This window comes from Pseudomassariella vexata, assembly GCF_002105095.1.
Source record: "Pseudomassariella vexata strain CBS 129021 chromosome Unknown BCR38scaffold_3, whole genome shotgun sequence".
NCBI lineage: Eukaryota > Fungi > Ascomycota > Sordariomycetes > Amphisphaeriales > Pseudomassariaceae > Pseudomassariella > Pseudomassariella vexata.
The window spans coordinates 2,863,198-2,886,983 of NW_024467958.1; the positions used below are offsets into that span (position 1 = coordinate 2,863,198).

Sequence of the window (23,786 nt, forward strand, 5' to 3'; positions counted from 1 at the left end):
GAAGGAATTAACCGGCAAACGTCAGGACCCCTTCACAAACCCAGCACCAAAAAAGCCCGAATGAGTCACACGGGACTCACAGCAGATGACCCAGTGATGGTGGAATCTGAAGAGGAGAAACGAATCACTGAAGAGCAAGAGCCACATACGACAACACAACACAAGCGAGGAACGACATACAAGTTCCCCAGTACTCCCGCAAGCGCAAACCTCATGTTGGGAAGCAAGAAGTACAAAGACCGTCCATTCAAAACAATCTTACAAGAGATTGCGGGGAACCAATTTGGTAGACACCCCAACAAGCAGGCGATCGAGGCACGGTACAAAGAATTGGAGGCAATGATGCAATGGAAAAATGCAAGTATAGAGCCAATGACGACAAGAAGAACATTGACGGGACAAATTGTAAACGACCATCAAGCATCAGAAGACACTAAGGTCGAATGGTTAATACGCAAGCCAAATGACTGGACTCCAAACGATGATGACAATGCTGAACACATAGCAAGACAATGGACCACGGCAATACACGACGACGACGCATCACAAGTGGTGATGAAATGTCTGGCAAAGGAAGCATTCAACGAGATGTGTACCGGCGAAGCAAAAGCCGACCAACAAGCCAGAAGTTTCCTCGACAGACACATCAGCAATAGATTACAAAGTTGGTCCGCAGGCTTCTGCAAGTCGACACAATTCGACGAGGCCGTGAAGGACGTCACCAGAATTCAACAACAAGACGAGGAGTCTACGAAGGAGATATGGGACAAGCTGAAGCCGCTAATGGAACAGTGGCAAGACGAAAGAAAAGACAAAGTCATTAAAGACATTGCTGAAGGGGTGTGCAAGGAGGTTGAGAAGAATCTCAGGGACGGATTGTACCGGGACCTCAAGACAGATATCATAGCCATGCAAGGAAAGCCGGCAACCAGCAACATTACCTCCAGACCATCAGTGACACTACCATCGACAACAAGCGAGAGGTCACGAAGGGTGACAACGGGACAGCTGTGGACAACACCTCGCAAAGAGACAGCACTTGCAAACATGGATCCTCGAGGAACCGAAACCATCAAGGTAGATGTGTCAAAGCCATCACACAATTTGAAACTACAAAAAAACATCACCAAACACGGACATCGGCACAAAAACAAGCGGACGGCCCTCGCGCTTCGAAAGACAGACAAAACGAGCGGCCACGTCCCCAATAACGGGAAATTCCCCAGGTAAGCCCTAACTACGTGGGCTGTTTGACAAAGTGCCCGCATGGGGTACACTCGAATCAAACAAACCTGACAACCAAGACGAATCAGACGACAGCGACCATGCCTTCTCAGATCTGTAATAACCACGAGAACAATCACAATGATGGAGCTATTAAGGCTCAGCTTCGGGAATCTACCTTTGCATCAAACACATCTACATGACAACCTGGCAAAGAACACTACCCAAACTAGGTCAAATGTAGTGATAATAAGCGCAACAGAAACCACGAAGGAATAAATAAATGAAATGGAAGACGGATAGACAGCTATTGGCTTTGCAACAGAGATAACCTTGACAATTTTCTTTGAAGGGGGCATTGTTAGGCAAGCTTGGTGGGCTTTGCCAAGACCACCAAGGTTACCACGTGACTTAGTCCTTTGGGACTAAGTCCAACCTTCTTGCTCCATAGGACTAGATAGAATGTCATGCTTTTACAACCTCACAAATCTTTGACCACCTTTGCGTGTAACAATCCCGTTGAGACTGTAAGTCCTGAGCGTCTCGTAAACTAAGAGATCCTCCATCTTGTAGCTGTCGATTTTTAGTCCTTCGACGACGGCTTAGCTCTTGATTGGCCTTCCGAAGTGTAGTAACCTCATCCTCAAGTAAAACTAACCGATGCATAACAGCCGTCGCACCACGTGAAAATTGGTCAATAGCCGTAAGTATTGTCGTCGGGGAGCTATTCTGATGCTGTACGATTCTGTTTTTAACGTATTCAGACTGGGATTGCGCCTCGGGAGGGTTATTTGGAGTCTTTGATTCCCAGATTAAGGGGGCGCCAGACGAGCTCCCAGGAGGTGTAGGCGTATGTAGCTTAATATCCAGCTGTGAAATCACATATTCCGGGTCGTACGGAATAAGTCCTGTCCCCCTGAAACCTGCCTGGATATTCGACTTAGTTATAGTCGTACGATACGCCCTATAGAATGCCGAAAAGAAATCCTCCTTCGAGATATGGGTTATATGCGCCCGTATTAGGTCTTCAATTTCTTGACTAGATTGTCGAGTATCGCGTCGAGATAGTAGTCCGCGTTTTCGGTTAGCTAGAGTTGTACGAGGGACATTGTAGAGTTGGGCAGCGCGTCGGATGCTTGATTCGGGTTTCGATTGAAGCGCCTGACACGCTAGAATCATGTCGTTTTCTTTCCAATTCGATCCCATCTTGGTATGTGTAAAGATGTTAATTAAAAGGTTGTTCGTACGGTGCCAAGAAAAAGTGGCCAACTTGCTTGTGGGGTACGTTAATCGAAGCCGTATCTACTAAAAAATTTACGAATCGTCCGATGGTTCGCATCCATGGGTATTACCGTTTCCTGGAACAACCCGAGGCCATGCGAGGGGACAAAATTCGCGGTTGGCCTTTTTTCGAAGGCGGATAGAACCACAACCCAGGACCGGGACGAGAATTACATCGGCGACAGAATCGGTTGCCTCATTCAAAGTGATAAGGCCATACTCGTACTGTCAGAGGAATCTTTCGAGATCCCTGTAGAGGATAACTCAACAAGACGGTGTGGCATCTTCATGACGATAGCAGTGAAGACGGACTGTCCAAGTGTAAATACGGTAGAGGTAAAGTCAAGAAAGGGCTCCGAAAGATGACATCAGAGTCAGGCTCATCTGATACCAGCAAACGATGGATACGAAAAGACGAAATGCAGTATGATGCTTCTCAGTCTTTCGATCAGGGCAAATCTGACCTCACCTCGCCACCAGAGTCAGGTGAATAAATATCCGTTGGCGACGGTCTATCCACCGAATTCAACGAGGCTCTGCCCTCGCGTCGTAGATGGGATCGCATCCAGCTGACGGCTGCAGCAGGCGTCAGCATGCGATCTCGGTTGGAGATTGCATATGCAGATAAGACCAAGCCCCCGGTAGCACAAGCAGCAGCAGCAACTAGCCCAGCAGCGAATGGCATCTTCAGATGGGGCTCGATGCAAATCACCGGAGCCACTTAAGGTTATCGGAGTAAACGGCGCTTGAAGGTTTGCCATGAAGTTCGGGTTCGGCCTTTTAAGCGCCGCTCGCTCGTTTGACGAGTGGCTTGCAGCGTGCCAAGCAACCAACAACGGAATAGGATGGGAAGGTTTCTGCACAATTGCAGATAGCAGCTACCACACCCTGCAGCTTGCATGGCCCATGATCACTTGACTTGGGAAGTACCGAGGAGTGGGTGATCGTTTCCCGCAATGAGCAAAGTCCACGAACAGCGACTTGCTGGTTCCTGCGGGGTCGCTGGTCCTTGATATGGCAGCTCGGATACAACTAAGTAGAGACGTTGGTGATGATGCCAATTTATTTAGAAATGTTGGTCCCACGGCGCCAATGTGATCTTGACTCGGGATAAGGTTATAAGAGCGCGAGGACTATGATAACACTGGTTGCGTCTAATTGACGAGGAAATGATGCGGAACTGTGTGGGCTTGATTGCAAGGCCAAGACATCGTGTACCTGGTAAAACGGGGATGAAAGTTGGCGTCTAACAGGTCGTGCTGTCTGTCCCTGACAGGACGGGCCCAACCGCACGGGAAACAACAAGTTGGCCGGAAACTGGCACCATCGATGTCATGGCGAACCGGTGGCAATGCCGAGCGGAGCCAACGAGTACGAATAGATGAACATCAAGGACGCCAAAACAGTTCTCCAATTGAATGCTACGCTCCTCAAACCGAGGGGTTCGTGGCATCGACTGCTTTTGACTCTGTCGCATAACCTTTTAGATGGGGTGCACGGCCACGGCGCTCCACTGATTAGGGGGTTTTGCAGTCTCGTGTCTCAGATGTTGCTCTGTCAGTTAGTTTCGCGGTGACTGACAAGCAGGGGGCAATGCAACCCTAACCTGGTTATGGAACTCCTGAAGCAGGGTTTGGCGTTCGTTCGACCGACGATGTTCTCGACTCTTGTTCAGACTCTGGATTCTGCCCTTGCGACGGACATGTCATAAGGTCAGAGTTGGGACGGACGATGGCGTAAAGAACCGGGTGGCATCAGATATGGACAGGCGTGTGTCAGTTGCTGTTTTCGTTCCAGTTTCTCGGCATCAGTCGACGACGGGCATTTTATCTATGTAGACGCGTCTGGCCGTGGCTGCCATCGGTGGCCGGGTTCCTGGATGTGCGACGTACCAAGTACCCACGTAGCGAATAAATAGAACACGCATGTGGCGTGTCTTGCTTCTCCATGCCCCTGGCATTCGGCGTGAAACAATTTGCTCGAATCGCGTCACCTACGAATATTACGTGGAGCCGAACATGCCGGGACGAAAACGTCGCTTGATGGATGGCACATCTCAACTTGCCTAATAATTATGGTGAGAAGCCTTCTTGGGTCTTTGTCGGGCCCTCACATCGAGAGGATCAATGCGATGCCCTGTGCCAGTTTCCCGTGGAAAGCATGGATGGCAGCAGATCACCAGGATCACCCGTTCGAAAACGTTATGCGGTCCGACGTTTTGGGAGCAGGCCGATTCGTCATTGCCTTTTTTGCTCGTTCCAACTGCCTAGGAACTGCCCTCGTCCATGCGAACTCCGCCGGCAGTAGCAGGCCCAAATTTGAGATCGCGTGTCGTGTCTTGATGAAATTTCCACTTCTAGGCTGACGATCCTGTATTTATTGCAGTGCCACACGACTGGTACTGACGGAGCTCCGACACGCCAGACCGCTGGATTGCATCTGGAGACTTTCTGCCAAAGCCACACCACATTTTGTGCTTTCTTTCTTCCTCTTCGTCCCCCTGAGTCTAGGCTCACAGTGTAAAACAGCGTGTTCGATTGATCTTGACGATTCTCTTGGCCTGACAGGTCTGCCATGAAAATCTCACATCACATCGTCGTTAACCAGTGGCGTACGTAGACAGCGCAATGCTCATGATCTCGAAAGTGATACGCGTCGATGCTGCAATATCGATAGAGAAGTTCGATTAATATCGAGAGCGCCCACCGCCCGAGCTAAAGACCCAAAGGAGATGCTGATTGGGAGACATGATCGATGTCGGTCACAGCTGGCTAGCCTTTTCCAGCCAAGCAGCGCTGCTATCGTCCACTGGTGGCCACTCACTTCCAGCACCTAGTAGCGTGGAAAGCAAGGTGCGAATGAGAAGTCGCGGCGACTTCTGATCAAACCCCAGTTGTCCGCCTGACCAGACGTTCCAGGTACTTCCCAGCACTTGAGTTCGGATGCCTAACTTTGGCCTAAACCTGGCGCCCCTGTCGCTGCGTCCCCTGCTCACACCCCTTAAATGGTCCTTTCTGGTTGGCCCGCTGAGCTCCATACCGTAAAAAATACATCTGCCCAATACATCAGCTACGAAGAAATCTGGGTCTATCACAGTGCAGATACCTGCACCACTCTAATTGATCCGGCCAATGGGCAGCGCCTGTTGCCCCAGTCCCCAATTCGCTGTGCTGGCAGATCGAGCACCCCCAAGCGCCTCTTCGCCCAACCAGTACAGCCAGTGCTGGCCAGTGCCCGTAAAGTCCTAGCTTCCACTGGCTCCCTGCACCTTTTGCTCTTGCAGGGGAGCTCCACTGGGCCACACCTTGCCGCCCCCCCGAGCATCCACCGTACCGTATCCGTACGGCTGTCTTTTTCTCCTCTTCCATCAATCCTGCCACAGTTTCCAGCACTCTCTCTCTCTTCTCATCACAACTTTTTGTCCATCTTCTCTTTCTTCCTTTTCCCTCCTTCTCGTCGCGCCACTACCGTCGCCCTTCCTTTATTCTCATCCTCCGTTAGACTCCCTCCTCACCAGCTTCCTGCGCGAAAATCACCATTGTTTGTTGTTGGCCTAGCCCGTCGCCGTTGAAATAGAAATTTGCAAGCAAAATCGCATTCTCTCGAGAAGACGATCAACCCACCCACATCCCACGGACATTGAGAAAGTAGAGAGAGAAGGAGAGAAACGAAAGAGGACCTGGAATATTGTCCGCTATCGTCGCCATCGATACGCAAAACTTTTTAATTTCTGTACCATTTTATTCGCAGCTCCGTTTCGACGTTTCTATTCGCATCGCGTTATCCATATACAACCAACCAGCCGTAATCATCGCCAACAGTGGAACTGAGGAAAGCAAACACGTCAAGCACGCGTAGAAAGGCACAACATTGGAAAGCTGAGACCAGGATCGTCTCGCTGCGCGCACGAAGGTTGAGAGTTTGAGCAGACAAAAGAGGATTTCCTCGAGTGGACTTGACAAAGGTACGATTTGCGATCGGTACACCCAACCGCAACCGCTTGCCCCTTCCGTAATCGCTCTCGGACTCATCGAGTCAAGGACACTTGACCTTCACCTCCCCTTTTCTGCTCTGTACCTCCGAACCTGGGGCCTGGAAACCGCACTAGACTGCATCCACTGCTGGGATTTGCCGCCCTTTGACCGAATTGACGTTGCGCCTGGAACAAAATCATCCACTTCGTCCTTCAAAAGGTGTCCGATTGTTCCTTCCACCATTTCCTCCTGGATTCACTCGTGGCTCCCCTGACTTGATTCAGTCAGCATCAACTTGTCGCTCATTCAGACAACCACAATCCTTTTCGCCCAAGAACGCTTTTTAATCAGGTTATTCTCACCTCAGCAACGCTACTCACAAGCATCGTGCACCCCTCCACGTCGACCTTCTGTTTCTTGTCCACAGCTTTCTACCCCCCACAGCCATTCACCTGCTTCTTGGATTCGCTGGATCTTATTTTGGCAACGCGTTTGACACGACATCATCCCGAATCACTCGAACACTGAGACGAGCATCGACCTGTTTGGCCCTTTTTCCCACAACAGTACCGCTAATTATAAACCAATCCGGCTTATTCATCATTCTGCCATCTACTTGGTCGTAATCACACATCGATCGCCTATTTCACCAGAGGCAGTCATCCATTCCTTCGCACCTTCATTTTTATCTATCCGAATCTTGGAGAGCATTTGCAACGTCCTGCCTCAAATCGGTCCAGGCAGTCAAGTTGTACGGCAGATCATCACCAAGAAAAAGCTTTTGAGTAATGGACACTGGTGGTCTCGCTCAAATGTCGCACAACAGCTTCACTTCGCAAAACGGCTTGGCCATGCCTTCCAGCGGCCTGTCATCGCGCCGTGGTGGCCAGGGCATCAAGCCGCTTTCCTTTGACGCCACCAAGCCTAACGACACGCAGGACAATGGCGTTCCTACCCCACGGACGAGCCGATCTCATTTACTGGCGGGTCTTAGAACGGCCCCGAAATCAGCAGTAACTACTGGTGCCTTCCCTGCTTCGCCCACGACTATTTCGACCTCCCACCAGGCTATGGGCCGCAGTAACGTTGCATCAAATACCTACCATGGTCAGGGACAGGAGAACACCTACAGCGGGCCGAAGACCTCCATGCCCCGCATGCAGAGCCAGCAGCAGCCTTACACCCCCATGATGGGTCAGCAATTCACCCCCGAGATCCTGGCTCCGCCCGAGATTCACTTGGACGAGCAGGTGCAGGAGCAGATGGACCCTTCGATGTACGCGCAACTGGTTGCTGCCAACTACTACTTGGCTCAACGACAGCAGCAATTGCAGCAGCAGCTGCTGAACGTTCAAGCGGCCGCCCAGCAGTTTCAGGGCATGAACCTAAACGGGCATGCCACCATTCAGCAGCAGATGGCTCTCCAGAACCTCTACCACCAGCAGCAACAGCTCAAGAACCTGCAGCAGTCCATGGCTCAGTCCATGCAGCCAGCCCAGCAGAACGTTTACACCTATTTTGATCCAGCCACTGGTCAGCAGGCGTACTTCGTTGACCAGAACCAGGCTCAGTACAACCAGCAGGTTAACAACGTGTACATGGAGCAGCCCGGCACCCCGCAGAACTTGAGTTTCCAGCAGCAAAACAACATCACTCCACGTGTCCAGGTTTCGCCACCTCCCGCAGAAAATGAGAGACCGGTCTTGTTCCGCGCCAACTCTCCTCCCAAGAAGATGGAGTTGACTGCTGAGCCGACGCCACTCCCGCCCCCTTCGGCTAATGCGTTCCGCCGAGGTCATAAGAAGTCGCCATCTCTGGCGAACAACAAAGCTCTTCTCCAGTTGGCGGCCGAGGATGCTCCCAGATCTGCTGGGCCCAAGTCGACCTCTTTCCCGCTTTCGCCCATGCCCAACGGCTATGGACCTGGTCAAGCTCGCGCTGGCGAGCACCCCGTTCGACAGCCCCGTGGACCACCTGCCATTGAAGAACTGCGAGCCAAACCCACAGCCAAGCACGAGGGTAGCAAGAACTTTGCTGCCCGCACCCGACGATCTGCTGTCCACAACCTGGTCAGGGCTGGTTTGGAACGACGTAAGGGCACTGGCAGCAGCATCGGCAGCATGAGCCCCGTATCTGAAACTGCGGATGAGGCGTGTACCCCGCTCAGTGACAACGAGTCCGATTCTGGGCGCAGTGGCTCTGGCAGTCTCTCCGGCGACGCTGAGCCGAGCCTTGCTAGCTCCCGGACCTCGACTAGTTTTAGCTGGGGAGCTATTGGCTCGGACCGCCCCAGCTCGCGACAGAAGGGCTCTCGCAAGAGCGTCGACAGCCTGTCTAGCGCTTGCGACAGCGACCCCGGTAGCTTTGCCAGCGTCTTCAAGCACGGATCCCAGCGATCAACGAGCCCCAAGACAACGGACAGCCAGCGCAAGGCTCCCAGGCTCGTGCTCACCAGCGTCGAGAAGCGCAAGGGTGGCATCGCCGTCGTGTAGGTGACGGCACAGCGGGCTTACGGATTAATGATCGCACGCTCCCCACGTTCTTGCGATGGAGTGGTAGATCCTCTCCTGAGCACGTTCTCTTTACGAAATGGATCGCACAGGGGACTAGGAGCACGGAATGGTGATTTTTGTTTCATGTTTGGAGGAAATGGCGACTGTTTTCTCACATGGCAGGCGAACGTCGGCACATGGTCCTTTTGATATTCGTCCACAATACCAATTTTTGGAGAAAGAAAGGCTTGGGGATTTGCCCACAGTCAGAAGCTGTTGGGGATACACTTCTCGACGCTCTCTCACTCATATCCACCCCTTCCCAAAGCACGAGTTGTTGCGAGCATTTGCGTTTTGTGTTTGGTAAGGGATTACAGAAGAGCACAACTTGCTAAGAAGTCCCGGCACATCGCACTTATGAACCTTGTGGATGTTGCTGTGTTCTTCGTGAGTCAGTTGTAGAGATTGAATGTTGAGCTTGGCCAGAGAAAGAAGAAAGAAAGAAAACCCTCGAAGTAAAAAAAGAAGAGTTCAGGCGAGATGATGAGATAGTCCATAGGTAGTCACTTTTGGCGAAAGCTCAATAAAACTTGTTAGCAGCCAATCAGTTCCACTTGCGAACCCTGCGTGAAACTGAGCGTAACGGGCAGTGATGTGAAGTGAGGGAATGAAACCAACTTCATATTCTACCACTTGAAAGGTGACAACTGTAGCAAGCACGAACCCGTCGTCGGCTCTTCCATCCCGCATGACCGATGTACGCTATTCATGCAACCCTGCGTGTACCATCTTCACTTGCTTCATGGCTATTACATGTGTAGACAAGACTGATATTGTATTGTTAGTGTGTCTATCTTCCTCTTGTGTCTGTACTAGATACACAATTGACTTGCTGGTGAGTGAGTGTAGGTTCGTTGTGGAGTCTTATGACCATCGATTGCAATCCTTTATCTCTTTGTCGTGATCAGATCGGAGGCTGCTGCCCTGATCCTCGCCATATACGTCATGTTCATCAATTCTGTCTTTTCGGGATTCAAAAAACGGAAGTATTCGTGGTCAATCTAGGATAGAGGTTACTTCAAAGATGAGAGGTAGGCCTCAGCAAGGGTAGGCAAGGGACTTCGGGGGTAGCTGGTGGAGCTTTCGGTCACCGCAGCTGCTCTTTACTTTAAACCGTGTGTTGGGGATATGTGGTGAACACGAAGTTAGGGAATCCCGTAAATAAACATAAGAGTAACTCCTAGAATGTGGTTTGGCTGTTAACAAGAATGCAGCTTTGTGCAGTGGAAGACGTGAGTAAGTAAACACCCTGCGAAAGATCACCCATTTCGGTGGTTATTATAGTCCACGGACATCGGAATCAAGTTATGACGAGGTTAGAAAGTTGGATAATGCCCTATGGTTAGCTAAGAAGTATCGTCATGCACTGACTGGAAATTGACGGCATTATAATAAGTAGTCGGCAGATATACCTGTCTAACGCCGTAGTTTCGGCCAGCAGGTTATCACTATATTTCAGCTCGCTGACGTAAATATTTACACCCATTGCCGAAACAATATCCCTAATGACGTGCCTACTACACCCAGAGCCAGTCATCCAAAGATATTGGCAAGGACCGTGTCCTTGAGCCTAAGCTGCTTTTTGACACATTTGCCTTCGTCATACTGCTCTTCTCGATACAGGACGTTGGTTATATGTAATGCTAGAGAGTGTATAGATATTACATCTTCATCAAGTGTTGGATTTATGATATATTCGAGGATAAAGTAACCCCGATAGACTACAATACATCCAGTCGACTATACCTAACAAACGCTCTTCTACTTGTAGTTATTAACTTGTGGGCGATTGTACTTCTATAGAAGCTCGAAGAATCTATTTATAAGGATGACGGGTAGCGTGGGATGTTTCTAGACCTTTAATCTTGGAAATACCGTCATGAGTCCTAAACAAAAACTATGTGGATGGCCCACAGGCATTATGTTCAATATCGATACGCAGAGCAGAAAATGGTCCTGGGACTCTTATAAACATTTACAAGAGCCCCTGTAGTAGTAACAGCTGGTAATTTGAATCACTTGAGCTTGTAGACCACCAGGTGTATTATTTGCGCGCTTGAAGTCCAACCAGGCTCGGAAAGTGTGCCATGAAGAACTCAAATTTCACAAACTAGCTCTCTGGCTGCAGTTCTCATAGTGGGATTGGTATACCTTGCGTCCGTGACAGGCCTTGGGGGTCAAGGTGCTCCGCACTGCTCCTTTGCCCCATGGGCGCTCCCAGTCATGTGGTGCCCGAGCATAGACAACATACCTAACGCAGTTAACACATGTAGCTCAAGCACTATATATCATCACCTCGACCTCACCATGGAAAGTACCAACGAACTTCTGTGTTTGACGCTGATTCCTTTGCCTCATGTATTCTGGCCTCAACGTCGTTCAAGGACATGACCAAGCCATGTTGGAGAATCTTCAGGGAAATACGAGCATGTCTTCCAGGCAGTTGGTCAGCATGAACTTCCCGTTTCTTCTCCCTCCTGTCGTCGGGCCGTGTGTTGCCAGGGGTGTGGAAAATTCTCTAGACAACGTCGACGATTCCTACCTCAACAAGCCAGTTCTTGTATTTGGCTGAAGCTTCGAGGTCGCGCCCTATATATTCGTGTCAGAGCATGGAGAAACATCTTGGGGTTATCTCTCCATTTTGGTTTCTGCCTTTCCGACCATATACCTGGGATGTGTTTGCTCACCCAATGCACAACCTCCCGCTTGACGAGGCAAGTCCGCTTCATTGACTCACCAGGCGACATGGGACCCAGCATTACTCGTAGATGGGATGTAGTCAAACTTCACTTGAAGTATCCACTCATCCTCAACATCGTCTTGCAAGAAGGAGCAGTTCGGAAACTTCGCATCCGGCTGGACCAGATTAAGGTCGGTGTCGATGGCATTGGGACTCGGGTGCGTCTCTGCGAAACCAAGCGCCCATGTGCCGGCCCCACAGCCGATGTCCAGCACTTGCCTAGGCGAGTCCCCAATAACAGCACATGCCGGAGAGTTGTCCATCATCATGTAACATGATGCATGCTGGAAATCTGGCAGGTTCTACTCCTAGTCTCAGAAGTGCTCGGCTATACAAGCCGCCGGCTCTGGCGGTCGGGTCTTAGTATTCGGGGTCATTACCTGCTCTGAACTATTACTTGAAAGGAAATATTCCCCCTCTCCGTGGGCCTGATAGGTCCGCCCACTCTCCTCAAAGGGAGAGGGATCTGGAATCGTGCTGCCAGCTTCGTAGCGAGACTCTGCCCAGGATTCCTGAGACCCATGAAAGTTCCCCTGGGCGCCTCCACGCTCGCTCCCAAGACTGCCCGAATGGCTTCTGCTGTGGACTCAGACATTTGGATCTAGTGGCACCTGTCCATATTGCTGCTGGTTTCGAACCTGGATGCGTGTAGCCGGGCATTTTAGATCATATGATGTCACACACTGATTTGAGACACTCGGACTGTGTATTTATTACATATCAATTCTAAGGAAGTTTGAGGAGGGATAGAACAACCGAGCCTCCCCTGTTACAAGCTATATATGACGAGAACTGCATCCTTGCCGGAACGCAATGCGGGAAACCTTTTTTCGAAAGGTGTGCTGCTTCAACCAACAATAATTTGGATGACCATGGTTTATTCTATCCGTCAGGTTCGTGAATTACAAGATCCAGATCATGTGAAGGAGATGCGGCGTATTTGAGTCGGACCTCCTTAGATTTCGTGGTTGCCCATATATTCATTCTAATGGTAAAATCAGACTGTACGCAATTGGGAACAGACGTATAAATGCACAAGAAAAACTGGTATATTGACCATCATGTCTTGTTCATGCTACATGGATATATACATAACGTAGTCCACAAGCGAACGGGTCACCCAACCGAACGGGTCACGCCCATAGCAAAAAATAGAACTAAACTTCCTAACTTTACCACGCAACTAGTTCTCGATGGATTCTGCTCAAAAAGAATCTCAATTACTCCTTGCAACTCAGGCTATCAGAAATGACTCAACACTTAGTATCCGACGTGCTGCAACAATCTACAAAGTCTCGAATACTACTCTCCAGGCGCGTCTTCAAAAACGTCAATTACGTCGCAATATCGAACGAAGCCAACGGTCGGAATTCAACAAAACTAGAAGAAAATACGATTATTCAAAGGATAATTGAGCTAGATTCGCAAGCATTTCCTCCCCGGCTAAGTGCTGTTGAAGATATGGCAAACCGACTGCTACGCGACTCGCATATCACAAAGGAGGACTTTCTTCCGGCATTTTGCGACGCGTTCAAGAAGAGCCTGACCGAAAGCAATATTCGTGCAGGCTTGCAAGGGGCTGGGCTTGTGCCTTTAAGCCCAGATATTGTTATTGAGAAGCTGAATGTGAAATTACAGACTCCAACGTCCTCCCGGCCCCCTACGCGGGAAACCCTTCCTTGGGCTTCTCGGACGCCAAACAACCCAACCGAGGCTACTTCGCAATCCGAATTTATTAAATCTCGAATTGCCAGGCATCAAAATAGCTCCCCGACGCCAATTTACGATGCTATCGATCAGTTTTCGAAAGGAACGCGGAGTATTATGCATAATATGGCTTTACTCCAAGCTGAGGTCGCCGAACTTCGAGAGGCAAATGCTCTAATTAGCAAGCGGCGCAGGGCCAAAAAACACGAATATGGCTTGGAGGATCACTTAATTCACAAGACGTACAATATCTTCAAGATCAAAAGGACGTTGCGCAGCAAGTACAGCAGGAAATGCGTGGAAATAGCGCTGGATCAAATCGTGGCCAGCCACGGCAACGGCGCTGTGGCATATGCGGGAAGACCGGGCATAATGCGCGAACCTGTCAGGTAGAGATAGAATCATCTGGGTAAGAGTATATTTACGGCGTTGTGGTTGCGAAATCGTGTTGAATTCCATGTTTTGCTAGTTGGCGTGACCCGTTCGGTTGGGTGACCCGTTCGCTTGTGGACTACGTTACAATAGAAAGAGGCCAAACGAGGATACAAAAATGAGTTCACCCTGAGTAGGGCAAAAGGTATGATCAGAGGGAGGCTCGATCTCCCGACCTTCAGTGGACTTCTATGTACGTAGACATGTTAGACTGACGTGATAACCAACTACACCATCCGACCAATTGATATTAAAACTTGTTGGAAAAGCGCCCTATGTAGGCTAACCAAGGTGCAATACGTGGGTGGGCCACGAGTCCATGACTCTTACTTTGTGAACAGATTTAAGTCCCACTATCGATCTGCCTGCACATTAGATCAACTGATCCACCTGGAAACTTGGTTTAGAATAAACTTTATGTTTTTGGCAGAAAACTAAAGGTCGCAATATTATGGCTTAATAATAGACTAAATTGTGAAGGCGCGAGAGGAAGCTGCCCAACCACCTGCAGGCCTTTGGCTGGCGTATTTCCACTGCTTTGCTTTAATATGTGTCACAATGGATGGGTAATGGGAGTGCTTCTGTTGCAGCCCAGCCATCATAACATGGAGTCTCGAATTGCTTGGTGAAAGACAGCGCGGACTTCCGCTGATATGTGCTTTTGATGTTCCTAATATCGACCTCATGACGACGTTGATGAGAACGACCAGCTATAATCCCATTGGCAGAACTACATACATGAAAATCGCGGCGGACTAGAAACTGAAGACCGATACGGGACAAGTCCTTGATCAACATCCTGAAAACAGTGGTGAACCGGTAGAAAAGCAGGAGATCCTGCATGAACTTCAACACAAGTGGACACACAGGCCCCAGTCACCTCTTCACTGCAGCCCTCGCACTGTAAGATCATCATACACTTATCTAGTTATAAGACGAATAAGATGCATTGCTGGAATTCAAGCTGGCTCACGCTTTGTCTAGTTCTGGGACGACTCATGGGCCCAAACCACATGGAAGACAGGCCGATTTTTACCTGAGATCGTTACTAAACGTGTCCATTTCGCATCCTTCGCGCATATAGAAAGCGGAAGCAATGCTCCAGTAGACACGTCCCTAGGTGGCCCTCCTTTCAACCATCTATTTGTTACTGGGCCCCAGAATTGATGGACTGTGAGGTCACGGAGGTTGAAATGTCACAAGGCCGACTTGGGAAGCTGTGGAGATGTAGTTCTAACATTGGACTTCGCTAGTCGTGAATAACATCCTTCTCGCGATGTTCGCCTAAACAACCAAATCAGAAAGGACAACAATGTCGGACTATTCTGCAGCAGAAGAATACGAGCTCAAGCCCGACTTTACAGGCAAGCCGTAGTGTGGGCAGTTTGCCCAGTTCAGCTTCGGAGATAAATAGGTACTTCTGAAAGTGATCCCGCTGCAAACCAGACGAATTTCAACTTGCATCGCGAAGTATCTCGGGGCGGACCAAAAAGCCTGGTGGGACTCGGATCGTTGAACATCATTGACATGGTGCATGAGGGGCCTACTACTATGGCAGAATTGAGGGCTTAATATGGCGTATGTACGCAATAGAATCTTCCTGATTCAAAGGTTCTTCAACTTCTGTACCTTCAGCCTGAATCGACCACGAGTAATTGCGTTGCATCAGACCTATCGCCAACATCATTCTGCGATAAGCTCACAGAATACTTCCACTTATGCTTAATCGAAGCGGCCACTGCAGTTCAAGCCATTCGCCTTTGTCCTCAACCTCATCCCTCGAAATGTCTTTCCCGTACAAGAGCGTTCTCGTGATCGGAGCGACCGCCGGCATCGGCCTCGCACTGGCGGAGCGCATGATCGAGAACGGCATTTTCGTTATCGGCGTCGGCCGCCGGCAGTCCAGACTGGATGAATTCATCTCCAAGCACGGGTCCGACAAAGCAGCCGGCTCGCAATTCGACATCACAAACCTCGATGGCATCAAGTCCTGGGCCGAGAAGTGAGTTAATCTGAAAGATGCCCCCGGGTACCCTTCTTGGGCAGACCAACACAGCATTCCGCTGACAGTCTATCACGCACAGCATCGTGGCAACTTACCCATCCATCGACGCTGTAGTCCTTAACTCGGGTATTCAGCGCGCCCTAGATTTCACGGATCCGGCCTCTATCGATCTGTCCCTCGTACAGCGCGAGCTAACAACAAACTACACATCCTACATATCCCTCATCACCCACCTCCTCCCACAGCTGAGATCGCAAGCTCCCAAACCCACCGCTCTACTGGCCATAACCTCCGGCCTAGCCCTCATCCCCATCCCACGCGTCCCCAACTACTGCGCCACCAAATCAGCACTGCACTCACTGTGCTGGTCCCTACGCACGCAGTTGTACAACCACGAGGGCAGTAAACATATCCGTGTAATCGAGATCGCGCCGCCTGCCGTGCAGACGGAGCTGCATACGCAGCAGGGGTTGGATCAGTTCGGAATGCCGCTCGAAAAGTTCACCGACGAGGTTTGGGAGAGGTTGAATAAGGGGGATGTCGAGATCGTGGTTGGGCGTAATCGGGCGCAGTGGGAGAGTGTCGAGGGGGCGAGGAGGAAGATTTATGACGACGTTTTACCGGCGTTCGGATTTAAGCCTGCTTCGCTGTGAGATAGTGTGTCGATTTGGGGTTTCTGTTCGTAGGCGTGCGGAATCAAGTGTGTTTGGATAGCTGCTGGCCTGCTCGTGTTGATGCTTGTTGCCAACTACGCGAGCTTACGATCGAGTACGGCAGGTGAGTGTCGAAGTAGATGACAGCTGAGAATAGATTGGCAGGTGCCACGAGCCGTCGCTGGGCTGGAGCGGGCCTAGCCTGCCTCCACGGCAACTTCCTTGGGCTATAAGATTGCACCCGAGGCCTTCAAGCTTTCTATCAACAGCAGGGCAGTATAATAGCCAACCTGCCTCGGTCTATAAGTGTCAACATTGGAATAGCATGAATAAATGCGCCAAGACCGAGCGTAAACAGACCAGGTACAATACCTAAGGTCTTGGCCAAAGTTCAGAACTTAGAACATAACGCGTTCCGAGGTTCAACATATGTTGAACTTATCCAGTAGCGATACGGAAAACTTTTCACCTACGTAGCCCTTTGTTAACACCGACAACGGGCGGCATGTCTTTAAGTAACAGTTTAGTATATGTATTGTGGAAACCTGTGGCCTCAAGTTTGGAGGGGTACGCGGCAAGGCAGGCGTACCAATGCAGCCCCCAATACTCGGAATCCGACATATATCACATAAAGTATAGGAGTAATACATTGTTATCATATAATTAAAATGATTTCTACAAATAGTAAACATACTGGTATTATTGGCTGTAGAAACGGGCGGAATTGTCTAGCTCTTCTTACGGGCCCCTCGCCAACCTGTTAACATATGCGTAACATATATTACAGTAAGATGCAAACTAGCTCGGGTCAGTGGCGGGTTAGAGTACGATATAGGCGGAAATACTAATACCATCTTACTGCAGTTCAACATATGTTGAACTCCGACATGCGTTATGTTTTAAGTACCTGTTGAATTTGTGCCAAGAACCTTGGTTTCGTACCTGGTCGGGAAACCCCTCGATCGTAATCAGCTCTACGACTGCCGACAATGGTCTCCTCCCCTCCAATGCGATCCATAACCGTGTAACATTGTTCTGCATAGACCGTTGCGACTTCTCGGCGAAAACTTACGGACGCTGTTTCTTTTCACTGCCACGATGGTTCAGTTCGATGTTGCGTCTTCCAACTATTGTGATATCCAAGATTACAGTCAGCTCTCCAGCTATAACCCTTCATTAACCGCACCCGAGACTCCGGTATACGACAACTCAACTCCATCGGCGCGTTCGCGGGGAGGCAAGTCGTATGCGGCGTGGACATCATCGACCGTAGTATATTACCTGCACCTGTATTGCCCCAAAACAGAAACCGAAGCAAGTCGCCTAATGGTTACGTGCGGTGACAAGGTAGGCGTTGAGCGATTACAGCGCAGCTATCATCTAGCAGCTTCAGCTCTTTCCAACTGTCACGTCAATCATGCGTAAGAGCCTCGCGAGTCGACGATCCCAGGAGCAACAGCCTTTAGCACCATGCGGCTTCTGAACACGAAGACGCGCGAGCTACACGAGGATATCCAACCGCCTCTGAGATATTCCAACCTCTCCTTCACCTGAGAGTCCGAGGAGGTGACTTTCGAAGCTCAAGCATAACAATCATGAGTCCAAAGCCGGCTACCGGAAGATGGATGCCTGCTGCAAGCAAGCCGTCCGAGATGTATATCAGCTCGTCTGGATTGACACCTGTTGCATCCATAAGTTTAGCAGTGCCGAGCCGTCGAAAGCCATCAACTTCATGTTTCACTGGTACAGATGCCTCGTGTCTGCTAAATTTTCTTTGCTGATGTACCACGTGGTAATAATCTATATGCCGAAGGATCAGCCTCCCGGAATAATCGCTTGTTTACTCGCAGATGGACTCTCCAGAATCTTCTTTCCGCAGAGAACTGACTATTCTTCGACGGTCTGAAGTATCATCAATCTGAATCCCGGTCGCAAGGTGAAACAAAGGGCGGGTCACACAGCGGGCCACAGAGGGAATAATAGCTTCAGGTTGTATGAATGGGAAGTAGGCCTGTTACTCAGTGAAATACCCGGTATACCTGCTCATGCCTGCTAGTCTGGCGTTGTTCTAGATTCCACTTCAGTAGCGCAAAAGCTGTTGCGGGAAGGTAACAGACAGACAACTAGAAAACAAAGGACCACGCCTACTGTCTGCTAATTAGTACTCACTAGCATCAACATGCTTCTCCTATATAGCGAAAGCGATCGTGCTTTCGGTCGTCTCCAAGAGGAGATACTGAGGAGAGATGCCGACCATTCCATGTTAGCGTAGCAGAGTCTACCAAAATTACGAAGTGGATTTCCTAGCTTGATCGCCCGAGGCTTTCCATGACTGCTTAAGGTTGTTAAAGCTGCCGCATTGTCAAGGCGGACCCGACGTCTCCCCAAGGCTGAAGGGTTGGCGTCCCATTCCGTGATGACGAATTTCGAGTTGGAAATCAAGCTCCCATGAAACTAGTGGACTTGGGCAATCGAACTGCTCTTGCCATTCTCGACGCAATACCAGAGTTGAGATCCTGCTGCGACAGAACTCCATAGCAACCTTGCATACCGCTAACTCCTTGAGCTAACTGAAGAAATATTTTCGGCATGGCTCCTGAGAGCGGCACGATTACTGTACCTAAATAGATATCAAGGCGATGGCCAAGAAACAAGATACACATTCACAAAACCAATGCAACATTCAAGCCAGAGGCTCTATGGGAATTCAGGCTCAATTGATCTCTCTTGAATGACGAGAAATGTAAGTTCACTAGCTGCTACGCAACAAGCAATATTCGAAGTTTACCGGCCACTGACGGTAACGTAGGTGTCAATCATCTACGCGGGTGTCTGCAACTTTACCATGGTGGACTTTTCCAATCAGAAGCACTACATGCTCCTCGAAGTACCGGAGATGAGTATCGCCTTCGAAGTAGAGCCACGGGTGATATAATGACACCATACTAGTCCCCTCGACTGCCTCCTGAATATGGGGAGTGAAAAGGTTGATTTTGATCTGATCTCGAGGCGGTACAGATGGCACACGTTTGATGAGGACAATCAGATCAGCTGGATTGGGGGGGGGGGGGTTTAGAGCAAGAGTGACTGACTCAAAAGGCGAAAATCTTGAGGCATATATTTGACCATGATGTGTAATTGAATAAACCATCTGTTACTGAAGGTGGCTGAGAATAAGGGGGGTGAAACAAAGATATGTCAGGAAACACATTAATTGTTGTAGTCGCACGCACAGAGCAGCGGTTAACGAGCTCAGGTTACGGGAGGTAGACTTCATCAAGACTTACGAAAATGGTGAAGCCACCGAAGCCATAAATGATGTGTTCCCTGATAGTCACCGATGGTCAAACTATAATATACGCCGGGCACAAATGCTAGATACAGATATTGAAAAAGGGGAAGATGCACCCAGCGAGCCCTTTATCCTAAATTGATGATCTATACTTTAATACACCGGTAAATCGAGGAACAAAACTAGCATGGAGAGACAGGAGAGCAGTGTTGCACTCGGCTGCAAACTCTATGTCATGCAAAGGGGCAATCCCCTGGGAACAAGGTCCTTAGCAACATGAAGTGCTTTGGAAACGGTAAGCACACCATCCCAAGTTCAGCCTATGACTATTGCCCCCCTCTATATGCTGGCTACTTAAGAACGAGAAACTCTGGGTTATCGATACCAGGCAAGTTCTTATTCGCAAAATGTGACTTTGGTCAGAGGTAGCACTCCTTTCGGACCTTAATTACACCTATGTTCCACGTCGATATACAGTAAGCTGTGGCGAACTCACTTCCCAGATATGTGAGCTATAACCATGGCAAGCCGCCCCTCAAGGGAGACCATCAGCACGCCCAAACAGACATTGATCACTCACATCGGATGTCAGTTCTCGAGAGACGAGCTGTAGAATTGGCAATTCAAAGGTTAACAGACAGACAGTAGACGAGTTAGGTAGTCAACGGTATTGCATAGGTAGCTAAGAGTCTGCGTGGACCTCGCTGGATTCTATGGATGCCATTTTTAAGCTTCATCTCATCTCTTCGCAGTGACAACCGAGTCATTATCCAGGCCGTTCGCAGGTGAAAACAAATAAAAAATAATAATATTAAATACGCCGTAGGTGTTAACCCTCGGTACCTCTACAAGTACTCCCTTAAGGGGCTATAGATGATATAGCGGGCCCTTAAGCCGCGTCGGGCGGTTATACAGGTAAACTTGTAGCCAAATGACTACTAAACCTCCTGTCCCTCCCTAAGTCTGTGCTACAACCCCTGCCTGAACTACCGATAAGTGTGGTAATGTGGCACTTAAATTCGTCCTCAGGGGTGGGATGCTGCTGATGTGCAGAAGATGCTCGACTATTTTTTTTGTCGCGACAAGTCGTAGTATCTGCTAATTGGGGTTCTCGTCGAGCGTATACATCTCAACCATACGCTCAAGTGGATAGACCGTAACGTGGTCTAGACGCTCGCAAGAATCGCGGCGAGAGGGCGTGCTGCGCGCCTTCTATCGTGAGGGGACGGGTTCGCCGACGAGCGTTATCGGAAAGGCGAGGTCCGATAAGGGGTCGGATTAACGATTCGAATTCTGGACCGGCTGTCGAGTTATATTCCGCCGACGTAGTGCTTGACGGTCGACTGGCTAGGATGCTCGTAATCCTAAACTGCACCAATCTCCCTATTATCGCTAGGTAGGCGAAGTCAACAAGGTGGGCAGCGCGCCGTAAGGGTTGACTAAACCCCCTTGTGTGTCAGCTGCGGGATTCGAACCCGCGACTCGTCACCGACCCAAGTGGGCGAGGCTCAAATCGGGACTTATCTACCAGCGAAGTGACCAACTACACCAGCCGACAAAACAAATAAAGTAGCAGTGAATTTTCAGATAGGAGAGCAAAAGTTATTAGATTCACCTTGGGAAGTACCAATAGCATTCAGAAACATCATGTATGCTTGCAAACCAAGTCACAGCTATCTCTTTCCCTACACCAAAACAACTTCAAAGTCGTAATCTTGCGAATAACATCACTTGCACCTGGGACTTCGGCTTCAATCTCGCATCTAGTTAACAGTTTAAACACGCATAGTACTACAGGTTCTCTTCGTTCTTCCATATATATTATCATAATCTGCGTCCTTTTAACTTAACTTATAAAGTCCCTGTAACACTATTATAACCAGATATAACGGAAAATCACCACGTTATATTATGTTGTAGAGCAGATTGGTTCGCAAGGCAATCTACAAGCTTACTACAACTTCTACCTATCTATAGACCCGGAAATCAGAAGACAGCGAATATTTTCATCCCAAATTAGGTAAGCCTAAGTGAACCAATTACACTGATCATTCGAGAAATTCATATTATGGACATTGAAGTTTAAGACAGTGAGTGTTACATTCCCACCACGTTTTGGTCCTTCCGGCGCGGCAAGTAAAGCCGCTCGGGAGCTTGCCTGGTGGATGGGCTTGCCATAATCACGAAGGATGACGCGGCGACATACCCGATTCAGGGGTACATAGCTGCTAAGCTGGGTCGGAGATGCTGAACATGATCGTTTGCTAAGTGGAAGAGCGGCATCGGTTTGGCTGGATAGGCGCTTCCGGCTGGTATAGCTGCTACTGTGACTACTCTGCAATGCGTCACCTATACTCTTTTGTGACGATGGTATCGAGCGTTCCGGCCGGTAGTTCATTGCGCTCGTGATGTCTATCCCGTTCCGAAATTATTCCGAATGCCATCGTGTGTGGTGGTGATAGTACCGCGCCACATTAATTATACCGTTACCTGTTGCCTCGCGGAGCATATCGCCTTCCTCATCTAGTTCCGTGTATTGCCACGAATATTTGATAACAAGCGACGCCCGCGGGTCTCCCTGGAGGTGGGCTTTCCAGCAAGTTGTGGCCCGGCTAGCTATACAGCATGTCCGTATCATGACTTCATCAATTATAAGACGTTCTTTCCGGCTATCTCTTTCAATCTCTATATATTGTTCAGAACCTGAAACGAAGACTGTAGGGTCGAACCCAAGTTCCTCCTCGTTCATCCAGAGAAAGCCAAGAATCGTGGACACAAAACGTAGCCCATCTTCGTTAATGTCGAACGCTCCGACGCGATGTCCCTAAGCCGGTCAAATTCCTATATCCGCAAAAGAGATCCACAGAGAGTAAAGCCTAGGATAAATCGACGCGTATCTGGAGCGGCGAGTACTTCCCTCGCATAGCTCCCAATGCCGAGTCATGCCTTAGAAGCTATGTCGGCCGAGGGGCTGCTTTGAAATTCCCCAGGGATAAGGATCTGTACCATTCGCAGCTCGTCTCCTTTCCTGCCTTGGAGTCACTTACGAAGCCGATGTCCAACTTGCACCCTGAGGTCGAACCCTGGATCGACTTGTGAGGTTGTACTAAGAGTCTTCGTGTCGAGATTAGCCTGTAGTCCTCTGCGAATGTCATCTAAGACGATCTTCTCATTTGAGTCCTCTGGCCATCCTGTCCACCCTTTAAGGAAAAGCGGACTGGTTCCTACAGTACACTTCTTGAAGATGGGCTCGGATGCTGTCTCGAGTTCTGTCATGCCCCCGATAAATGTGTCGTGAAATCGACGTATATCCACGTACATCACGCCGAGTTCATGTTTCAGAACATCGTTTAGATGCTCTAAGGAAATCACAAAACTGCCTGTATTACGCAGGCATGGTCTTTGTTGGAGGGAAGATGCGATCGGTCGGGGAGGTGGGTTGGATTTGGTAATGGTATTATAGACTTGATCCCAGATCTTGTCGTTGGGTTTCTTGGAGAAGACAGCGTCTAAGAGTGGTTTAATGCGATCGAAGATGAACTCGTCAGAGGTGATCGTTATTCTGAGCATTGGAAGCTCGTTAAAGAGGGGTTTTCCATTGCTGTTACTAAGCAGTCGAGCAGCTGGATGGACCTATAGGGACGAGAGAAGGACTAGCCCCAGATTCTGGAGAACTAGCAGTAGCTAGAAAAAGTATTATCCGGAGTCCACTGTTTGCAGTAACTTCATTGCTGAATCTGTTCAGGAATTGAGAGAAATTAAATGACTTGAGGAACCCAGATGGTTGCCAATAGGATGAGCTTTGATAACACCTGATCTAGCTTAATTCATCACGGTGTTATGTCAGCGATTCACACCCTCTGAGGATGTTGCTGGTAAAATGAAGAAAAGCACCCCAGCTAACGTACCCCATGGTCCAATTGAAC

At 49.4% G+C, this 23,786-nt stretch overlaps 6 protein-coding genes and 2 non-coding genes across 8 annotated transcripts; 3 read left to right on the top strand and 5 right to left on the bottom strand.

Annotated features, from left to right (window-relative positions):
- Window positions 1-96: 96 nt before the first annotated feature.
- BCR38DRAFT_406836 (uncharacterized protein) lies at window positions 97-1,230 on the top strand (the record flags this gene model as incomplete). The annotated part of the gene is made up of 1 exon (XM_040858096.1): window positions 97-1,230. One exon carries the CDS (start codon window positions 97-99, stop codon window positions 1,228-1,230), a length of 1,134 nt encoding a protein of 377 aa, XP_040719246.1.
- Window positions 1,231-4,781: 3,551 nt separating this feature from the next.
- Window positions 4,782-6,044, bottom strand: BCR38DRAFT_508311 (uncharacterized protein; the record flags this gene model as incomplete). Its single annotated transcript, XM_040864971.1, has 4 exons — window positions 4,782-5,166; window positions 5,329-5,558; window positions 5,611-5,878; window positions 6,020-6,044. 4 exons carry the CDS (start codon window positions 6,042-6,044, stop codon window positions 5,105-5,107), a joined length of 585 nt encoding a protein of 194 aa, XP_040719247.1. The 3' UTR covers window positions 4,782-5,104.
- A 1,223-nt stretch (window positions 6,045-7,267) lies between these two features.
- Window positions 7,268-8,950, top strand: BCR38DRAFT_306717 (uncharacterized protein; the record flags this gene model as incomplete). The annotated part of the gene is made up of 1 exon (XM_040854622.1): window positions 7,268-8,950. A coding segment is annotated over one exon (1,683 nt), but the record flags the coding sequence as incomplete, so codon positions are not given.
- A 2,814-nt stretch (window positions 8,951-11,764) lies between these two features.
- BCR38DRAFT_336374 (uncharacterized protein) lies at window positions 11,765-12,223 on the bottom strand (the record flags this gene model as incomplete). The annotated part of the gene is made up of 2 exons (XM_040855450.1): window positions 11,765-12,073; window positions 12,152-12,223. Coding segments are annotated over 2 exons (381 nt in total), but the record flags the coding sequence as incomplete, so codon positions are not given.
- A 1,835-nt stretch (window positions 12,224-14,058) lies between these two features.
- BCR38DRAFT_t97 lies at window positions 14,059-14,152 on the bottom strand. Its single transcript has one exon. It is a non-coding gene; the product is annotated as a tRNA-Val (tRNA).
- A 1,208-nt stretch (window positions 14,153-15,360) lies between these two features.
- On the top strand, window positions 15,361-16,988 carry BCR38DRAFT_424876 (uncharacterized protein). Its single transcript, XM_040859686.1, has 2 exons — window positions 15,361-15,912; window positions 15,995-16,988. The coding sequence occupies exons 1-2, from the start codon at window positions 15,629-15,631 to the stop codon at window positions 16,566-16,568; spliced, it is 858 nt and encodes a 285-aa protein (XP_040719250.1). The 5' UTR covers window positions 15,361-15,628; the 3' UTR covers window positions 16,569-16,988.
- A 4,326-nt stretch (window positions 16,989-21,314) lies between these two features.
- Window positions 21,315-21,417, bottom strand: BCR38DRAFT_t96. Its single transcript has one exon. It is a non-coding gene; the product is annotated as a tRNA-Thr (tRNA).
- An 871-nt stretch (window positions 21,418-22,288) lies between these two features.
- BCR38DRAFT_406842 (uncharacterized protein) lies at window positions 22,289-23,773 on the bottom strand (the record flags this gene model as incomplete). Its single annotated transcript, XM_040858097.1, has 3 exons — window positions 22,289-22,668; window positions 22,908-23,467; window positions 23,769-23,773. The coding sequence occupies 3 exons, from the start codon at window positions 23,771-23,773 to the stop codon at window positions 22,289-22,291; spliced, it is 945 nt and encodes a 314-aa protein (XP_040719251.1).
- Window positions 23,774-23,786: the final 13 nt, after the last annotated feature.

What these genes read in the sequence shown, in the direction of transcription:
- BCR38DRAFT_424876 (XM_040859686.1), top strand. Translation starts at nt 15,629, where the DNA reads ATGCTTAATCGAAGCGGCCACTGCAGTTCAAGCCATTCGCCTTTGTCC. An exon ending in ATCAAGTCCTGGGCCGAGAA is followed by an intron (nt 15,913 to 15,994) that starts GTGAGTTAATCT and finishes TATCACGCACAG; the next exon opens with CATCGTGGCAACTTACCCAT.